Source organism: Petaurus breviceps, unplaced genomic scaffold (assembly GCF_028583685.1).
Source record: "Petaurus breviceps papuanus isolate PSGF00001 unplaced genomic scaffold, PetGlider_PUasm1.0 90847, whole genome shotgun sequence".
In the NCBI taxonomy this organism is placed as follows: domain Eukaryota; kingdom Metazoa; phylum Chordata; class Mammalia; order Diprotodontia; family Petauridae; genus Petaurus; species Petaurus breviceps.
The window spans coordinates 14,462,312-14,471,386 of NW_027187360.1; the positions used below are offsets into that span (position 1 = coordinate 14,462,312).

Genomic DNA, 9,075 nt, shown 5'->3' on the forward strand with positions numbered 1-9,075 from the left:
AGGAGGAGGAGGAGGAGGAGGAGGAGAAGGAGAAGGAGAAGGAAGGAGAAGAAGGAGGAGGAGGAGGAAAAAGGAGGAGGAGGAGTTGTTAGGCAGCAAGTGAAGTGGGAAGACATCTAGCCTTGATGTTGAGATATCCTAAGTGAAAGTTCTGACTCTGACATTCTAGGCAAGTCCCTTAACCTCTCAGTGTCCTAGACATCTCTGCAAGACTATAAATTGGGGAGTAAGTGTACATATACATTGGTAGAGTTTTCTTCCAGGGAGTTCCTTGTCAATGAAACCAAAACTGGTTCAAAAAATGAATGATAATGATTATAAATCACATTTACCAAGCACTTTAAGGTTGGCATAGCACTTTATATACATTAAATAAGCTGATCTTCACAACCACCCTGTGAAGTAAGTGCTATTGTTAATTCACCTTTTTGAAGGTGAAGAACCTCTCTGAGGGGTGGAGAGGTTGGATAAATTACCCAGGGCCACACAACTGATCAGAGATAGAATTTGAACTCAAGTGCTCCAGACTCCAAGCCTAACATGCTATCATAGACTATGCCAAAAAAAAAAAAAAAAAAAAAAAAAAAGCAAAATAAAAAAATTTCAAAATTAGTCCTAATTGGAGGTAAAGTCAGGAGACAAAATTTAACTCCATTCCATCCTCCAAATGTGTGGAGGGACCTGAATGCCAGGATTCAAAGTTTTAACTTCATTTAGGAGGCAGTAAGTAGACAGTGAAGGTTTTCAGTAGAGGAGTGGCCCATCAGCACAATAAGATGACTGAGTCATTTTCACAGAACTGCAATTTTCTTACTTTCAACTAACACGAACTCAATCTGCAGAGAGGAATGAGAGAAGAAGCATTCTTGGAGAATGTGGTAAATGCTTTAAGGAATATATAAGAATCATTTGCAATTAGAATTTTCTGCATTTGTAATTAGCATGTTCATCACATGAAAGCAAATGCTCTTGCTAAAGCAAACCAGGAAGCACTGCCATGGACTTCAGCTATTAAGTAGATGCACGTAGCTCTTATCAGACTAAGGATTTGTTTGAAAAGGGGGCTCTTCATAGCACAAAGGCAAACTTCAGTATGGCATATTCACAAACTCTAAATCAGCAGGGTCCCAATTAATTCTATTTTACCTCCATATAAATTCAGGTGGGAGATAGAACTCAGCAAAGAGAGATGATCCAGAGATCTGTTAGTCACTATGTAGAACTGTCATTGACAGACTTAACTATACACTTTACATATCAGGAAAGGATACTAAGTTTCAAAGTATCCCCTGAAAGGCAAGAAGAATTCTCTGTACATAGTGTGTGTGACATTACGGATGCTTTTGGAGTCAGGAGACCTAGGATCAAATTCTGCCTCATACTTACGAGCTATGTGATCCTGGGCAAATCTTATAACCTCTCAAAGCCCCATTTTCCTAATCTATAAAATGGGGGTATTAATACTGTTTGGATTGTTGTAAAGAAAGCACTTTGAAATCCTTGAAGTGCTATAGAATATGTGAATTATTATTATTATTAGTTGTTCAGTCATTTTTAGTCATGTCCAACTCGTGATCCCATTTGGAGTTTTCTTGGCAAAGATACAAGAGTAGGTTTGCCATTTTCTTCTGTAGATCATTTTATAGATCAGAAAACTGAGGCAAATAGGGTTAAGTGACTTGCCCAGGGTCGAACAGCTTGTAAGTGTCTGAGGCTGGATTTGAACTCAGGAAGAGGGGTCTTTCTGATTCCAGGCTTAACTGGAATGCCACTTGCCCATTATTAGAGGTCATAAGATCACAAATTTAGAGCTGGAAGAGACCTTAGAGGTCATCAATTCCAATCCCCTTATTTTACAGATAAAGAAACCAAGGCCCATAGAGTTTAATGTGAGTTGCCAAGGATCACACAGTTAATCAGTATCTGAGATAGGATTTAGACTGAGGACTTCCTGACTTCAAGCTTAGTGCTATATCCATTATATCACACTGCCTCTCTAAGTTTGCTAGACTGCTTCTAAGAGTAAAAAGAGTTAGCAGGCATGGTGAAGGGTTGTGATTTACTGAAGCTGACTATGGAGGTAGAACTATAGAAAGAAAAGAGGGAAGGGCAGTCTTCTGGGGTGAATGTTTTACAACTGGATCTCCAAAAAAGAAAAATGTTCATATGACACATTTTACAGTTTAATCTGAATTATTAACATTTTCTTCATCATTTTCTTGAGTCTAGACAATCAAAAGAATGACAAACCAAGCCCTGATTTATAGCTTTGTCAATTTCTACTGTGGATGTACACATCAAAAATTTATCAGTTCTTGCAAGCTGGTACAAGCTGGTTTCAGCATACCCCTGGGGGAGGTGACCAAAAATTGTGACAAGTGATACTGATGCACACCATGGGCAAGACTTTTTCTTTTTAGCTATCTAAATAATTAAATCACAATTGTAAAGATGGAAAAATTGTACTCTTTGGACCCTGAGAGTCAAAACTTTATAGGCAGCATTGCTGGGGACCCTAATATTTGTTATTATTTGTTGTTGTATATTCTTTGTTCTTAAAGAAAACCAATGACATCCTGAGGGTGATGTCCAGACTTTCCAGGGTATTGGATTTAGGTGAAGCAGATCTGTGCAAAGTCATCAGTCTCATTCTCTCCTCTGCAGTAATTGGACAAGAGTCAAGATAACTGGAGATGGTTCAATATGTTGTAGGCAGTACAAGAGATAGAGAAGAGAGAGTATGAGCTGGTGCTTACTGTTTTGTCTACAACACTCAGAACCCAAAAGGTGGTTATAGGCATTTTGTTTGCATGTGTTTACTGAGCAATCAATCAGAGGCACTCTCCAACCCAGGAGTGATTCCATTCTGAGTCACATGTCTTTTGTTGTGCTAGCTAAACAAAACAAAAGGAGACTATGGTAAGGGGCCAGCAGAGGAGAATATTGAAGGAAGAAATGGTAATGGAGAAGGAAATGGCAAACCACTCCAACATCTTTGCCAAGAAAACCCCAAACAGGATCACAAAGAGTCAAACAGGATTGAAGTGACTGACCCACAACAAGGAATACTGTAACAAGAAACAGAAAATCTCAAAACAGCCACCCAAATCTGACTTGAATGATAAGATGAGTAGACAGTGGAAGGAAGAGGAGAGAGCTCATTTACAATTTCAAATGAACTTCCACTCTGCAAGATGGTCTTTTTCTGGGCCTGTTAGTTCTTTTGATTAGAGCGGCATGCTCTTGTGGTCAAAGTTATGACCTCTTTTTATCTGAGTTGGTTAGTTTTGCCCTGTTCAATAGCCCTGGACATTGGACTCTGGCCTGGTCACAAGGGGTGGGAAAGAGTAAAGATGTTAAGGAGGAAAACTATTGACATTCTTTGGAGAATTCAAAGTGAGAATCAGTGATAATATCTATGTACAAGAAAGGAGAAAGGAATTCATATAATTCTGAGCCACAAAATGGTAGAAAGAGAAGCCTAGGATGTTTGGGGGAGGAAGAGCACAACTCTTATTTTTGAGGTAGGTCAAAATAAATTAAAGACAACTATATCCTTCAAGAGATACAACTGTAAGAGAAAGAAATTAAGTCAAGCGGATCATTAACTTGGTTCCACGACATCTTCCATCTTCTTAAGCCATTAGAAGACTCCTGAATAATGGGAAATTTTTGTTCTTTAATCACTTATTTTCTAAGATGCTCTCTTCTAAATAATAATAATTCAAACAGATCACAGGTTAATGTTTTACAGACTTCTTTTCCTCACAACAATTCTGTGAAGTAGAATATATTAGCCCCATCATCTAACTGAGGCTCACCACCAGGAAAGTTGGTCACCAGTTACTTTTTTTTTCTTTTTTGAAGCTTTAGAAATTGAGAACACTCTCTACTGAAGAATAGCAGGAATTTTTATCTGTGTCAGTGCACTGCGGAATATTCACAGACATTAAAAACCAGGATCCTTGAAATATTGAAGTATAATCACAAAAACTAAGACTTCAAGAAATAAAGTGACTTGGCCTATAGAATTCTGAAATCATAGAATCTTAGAAGTAGAAGAAGCCTTAAGACTCCCAATGTTTCTCCAGCTGAGGAAACTTAGGTCCCTAGAAAGAAAGATCACATAGAGAGTCCCTGACTACACAAAATAAGAAGTAGGGTCAACTTTAGATCCATCCTAACACGACTGTTCCAAACTCTAATACTCCAATACATTAATGGATCTGAGGTCTCACTGATGTGGATAATCTCCCCAATGATGCATATTACACTCCATCCCTACTTGTCCATCCTGTGTGACTCTTGTCCATGTCCCACTATCAGCCCATCACAGAAGATACTAAACTCCTTCCTTAAATTGCCTTGAAACTGCATTTATACCAATGAGATATGAAGCTCTCCATTCATTATCTCATACTTAAATCACTGAGAACAATACTGATGCAAGATTAAATGATGAAAATCTACCCTTCTGCCACCATCTTCTGGGTCTACTGTATTGTATTACTAGTGCTCTAGGAGGTGTGAGGCTAGAGTTACTCCTCTTTAAGAACATGTCTTCACTATTTTATGCAATCTCTGACAGGCACATGATCACTGTAGCTCTAGGGCAGGAATATGGGGAACCTGTGGCCTCGAGGGAACATGTGGCCCTCTAGGTCCTCAAGTATGGACTGAATCCAAACTCCACAGAACAGATCAGGATTTGTCTCATGTGGCCTTGTCACATATGGTCTTCAGGCCACAGGTTCCCCACCCCTGCTCTAGAGTCTACGATTCTAACATTTCCTTCAATAACAAGATCCTCAGTTCTACTACATGGGCTCAGCCGCACCCCCCTCTCCCTTTAGCAGTTGATTAACCCGATATCAGACAGTTTCCTATTTCAGGGTCTTTTAGAAGAGATCTTAAAAAGCCCAGAGTCTGTCAATTTTACACAAAAATGGCCCTATGGCATTTTTGGTTCTGTGAAGAGCTTGTTCTGCAACTCTTGGCTGAATATTCTGGATCCCTGTTGCCAACCTCAGCATTTCATTCCTTCCCTACATTGTCAGTTACCTAATCCAAGTGTAGTCAGCCCATGCAAGTTTGAGCCATTTTTAATGGCTCCATTCCTTTTGGGCCATTGATCATAATTTTGCAAACTTATTTTTGTATGGAACTACTGCATCTTAGAAATTTGTATCAGAGTTCACCTTTGCTTAAAGCTTTAATTAACATATTTAAATTTCAATGTATTACACAAATACTTTTTCATGTGTAGCTCTAATTCATTTGTGATCCAGATGGTTTTAAAATCAAAGAAATTCTATTTTCCTGAAGATACTTATTTCGAGTTAGATGACTCGTTTTGGTCAGAAGATAAGCCCAGCAGTTGGACACAGTGATTTGGTTATGAGGAGCAGCCACATGAAAAGGTAGGTAAGAGTAGGCTAATCACCTATTTTATAGTAATAACAATCAATAAAGTATTTGATTCTGTTGCACATTTACTATTATTTGAGCTTGTTTATGTATATTTTCTTCTCAGTTTTATACTTTGTTTCAATATCCAGCCAAAAATCAACAGCTAATTCATAATATAAAGCTGTGATTTTACTTTATTTACTGTTTCCATAATGATAACTTTGCCATGTTGCAAACTATATGGATATAGATAAAAATGAGACTGATTTTTTTAAATGAAAAAAAAAATTTGTGGTTTCTCCGTTTTCCCCTCAAGCATAAATTGTTGAGTAAGGAGATTTTCAAAAGCCAGAAATTGCTATGGAGAAAACCAAAGCTGGAATCCAGAACTAGAACAAGATGCATCTGGCAGAACAAAGTTTGGAAGAAGGCTTTGCTTTAAAGTGCATTTCCCCACAACTTAGCACATGTCATTTATGATGATGGAGTTTGCATACACAAGGGTGATCTAGCACAAATGGGAAAAATCAACATCAAAATTAGAAACTACCTAAGCAATGCTGTTTTTCTTGGGGCTACACTACCTCTTTGATTTCCTGGTCCTTTTGAAAAAGAATAACAAAATTCATCCAACCTAGTGATTTCAGAAAGATTCTTCTGAACTATAGCCCTTCAAATTGGCTCATTTTTGAAGTGCTGCCCATCTGAATTTACTCATTTTTTAAAATGAAATGTACAGTTTCTCCAGAAATTAAAGGGAAAAAAGAATTCAGACATGCCTTTACTTATGAGCCTGAATTATGTAACCATCAAAAGGATTAACTGTATTCTGTTTCCTTTTATAAAGCAAAGGACTTCTCATCATCTCTGGTGAAAATAACTTTCTAAGTGTTAAGTGGGAAATAGTACCCAGCTCAGAGAAATGAATTTCAAGACTCCCGAAAGGGGGGGGGGGGGAGGGGAAGGGAGAGAGAGGGAGGTGAGCAGAAAATATTCACCATTTACAATCATCTGTCTCTAAATTTTAACACAGGAAGACTCCTATAGCCGGCTAATATCATTACTCAGGCTTCCCTCATCACATTCGATTAATCTTGGTTTCTCTCTGGCTCAATCTGCCTGATTTGTTGTGGCAAAAGGTCACAAAGAGAGAAAGAGAGAGCGAGCCGCAAGACTCTAAACGTTGGAGCTTCGATGCTGCAGTTTCAATGATTTTATTGGCAGGAGGAGTACAAGTACTGCCAAAGTCAATACCCGGGATCTGTGTGTCCGGAGCTGCAGGTTTCCCAGTAGTAATGTGTCCCCATTTCTCATTACTGTCCCTTTCCTATGTGTTGGAAACAGCTGCTACCCTGGGCTGCTTTTCCCATCTCCCTCTTCGCACCCCTCCCCTCCCCAATGTTAGATTTTCTTCACTTTCCCCCCCTTAAAATAGAAGCCTTACTGTTTCTTATTTTTCCTGCTTCAAAGAGTGAACCTTTCCCCTACTTTTGTTTAATAAACTGAAAGTTGAAGTAGGGGGGGAGGTGCATGCAGGGTAGCTCTTTGTGAACTCACCTCCGAACCTGACAGCGAAAGTGTTTTTTTTTTTTTTTTGATGAATGTACCTATAAGTCTTCAAATCGTTAAATTGTCCAACCCTTTGACCTTCCTTCATATCTCCCCCACTTCAACACAGAATAGTTTTTTTTTTTAAACACATTCGAATTTGATTGTGGAAATACTGTTGATTTAAATGTCACTGAAGGAAGAGCTAGTTTCTGGCTCATCTATACTTACTGGAAGAGAAAATGTGGGGGAGTTAAACACAGTTCATATTGAATCTCATATGAGAGACAAAGAGAGAGACAGACGGGGGCGGGGAGACAGAGATCTCAAGAAAGATCTCATAATCTGGTACAGAATCAGAGACAGAGATAGAGAGACAGGAGACAGAGAGACAGAAAGACAGAAGACAGAGACCTGGAGAGAGACAGAAGGAGAGGAAGGAGGAGTTGGGCCAGAGACACAGACAGAGACCGTGAGAGAGGGACAGAGAGACAGATCATTTCGGATTCTACTACGGAGTGTCTATACCGATCAAGTTATCAATGGGTCCTTCTTAAATCAAGTAAAATTTTACAGAGACAGAGAGAGACGGAGAGAGACAGAGAAACAGAGACAGAGAGATAGAGACAAAGAGAGAGAAAGAAGAGAATTACCGAAATCTCCGAAGTTGTATCTCGGTTCCAAACACCTGAATTTGGGGAAACGTTGGAGAGGTTGGGGAAGGGGAGTTGGAGGTGACCAGAGTTCCAGACCCAGAGGCCCTCAGGCTAGACCATCCCCCACCCCAATCCTGGAGGAACCTGTAAACTAACAGGTTGTGTCTGCGGGACTGTGAATTTGCCAGTGTAGCATGTGGCTGGGCCAAGTGGTGTGAAGGCAGCTTCCCCCTGGGCCATCTCCTCACTGGAACTCCAGGTCTGTCTCCCATTCACCCCGCACCCACACCCGAGCTTCAGGACTTCTGGGCTCCAGGGAGGGCGCTTTGACCCTGTATAGTCCCAAACTCCAAGTAAGGATTCCCGAAATCTGGGGACCCACTCTGTGGTTTGGGGTGGGTGGGTGGGAGCAGTTCAGCTCTCCCGCTGCGCGGGGCCAGGCTGCCCGGTAGCTCTGTCTGCCTGCCCCGCCCCAAGCGCCCTCCGAGGCCAGTCCAGCAGTCAGACCGCCCCGCAGTCCAGTTGCCGCGGTCCGCGCACGTGAGCCGGCAGGTGCCTGAGTTAGCTCGGAGGCGGGCGACTGAGCCCTAACCCGAAACTGAGCGGCGTCTCTAGGGCTGAGGGTCTGAGGAAGAAGGCGAGAGAACAGAGGGGGCGCGTGGAACGAAGTGGGCGCTTCCTCGGAGGGGGAAGCTTCACCTGCTCCGCAGCCAAGAAGGCGACAGAAGCTTTGGCAAAAGTTCCCCAAGACCCCATCCCAAAGGAAGAGAGATGGGGGCTCTATTCCACCCTCCCCAAGTCCACTGATCGATCTTTCCTCCTTTCCCTCCAAGTTCACCTAGCCCTTTCCGCTCCCGCAGCGTGACCTACCTCCGAGGAACACGAGCAACCACAATTTGGGGACCATGGTCGCGAGCTTCCAATTTTCTCCGGCAGGACCCCCCGCCCCGTTTTCCCCGCCTTCTCCCAGAGGAGCCGCACAGGTTGGATCCACCCTCGCGTCCTCACTGCAGCTGACCTTCGGGACCTCCCGGGTGGTCGCAGGACCCCCACGGGACTCTCCAACCTGCCCCCAAGTCCATCCGCACAGTAGGACTCTGGACGCCTACTGCCCCAGTCCCGAGACCCAAAGGGCGGGTCGGTGGGAAGAAAAGCACTCAACAGATGTGTTTTCCTAGCCAGTCACTCCAGTTTCTTAAGGCAGTTCACCTCCAGCAAGGGTGGGAGGGAGGAGAGGACTCCTGAGTTCCTAGCCTGTGGAACGCACCGGGACTTCTGCCTCAAAATGCGTGTCCCCCGCCTCCCCTACACTGAGAGACACGCACTCACAGCTTGTTGATAGTTGTAAAGGGAGCTTTGCAGTCATAGGTTCAAGTTGCCAGAAGAGGAGGAGACTGCTTTCGGTGGGGCGCACACACACACACACACACACACACACACACACACACACACACACACACAC

General features: G+C 42.3%; 1 protein-coding gene across 1 annotated transcript in view; it reads right to left on the minus strand.

Annotated features, from left to right (window-relative positions):
* APCDD1L (APC down-regulated 1 like) overlaps positions 1–8,887 on the minus strand; it is a 53,675-nt gene extending 44,788 nt beyond the window's left edge. The window contains exon 1 of the mRNA XM_069072474.1: positions 8,484–8,887. Coding sequence (XP_068928575.1) covers positions 8,484–8,520 — 37 coding nt within the window. The 5' untranslated portion in view covers positions 8,521–8,887. The remainder of the gene's footprint in view (positions 1–8,483) is intronic.
* Between the last annotated feature and the right edge of the window lie 188 nt (positions 8,888–9,075).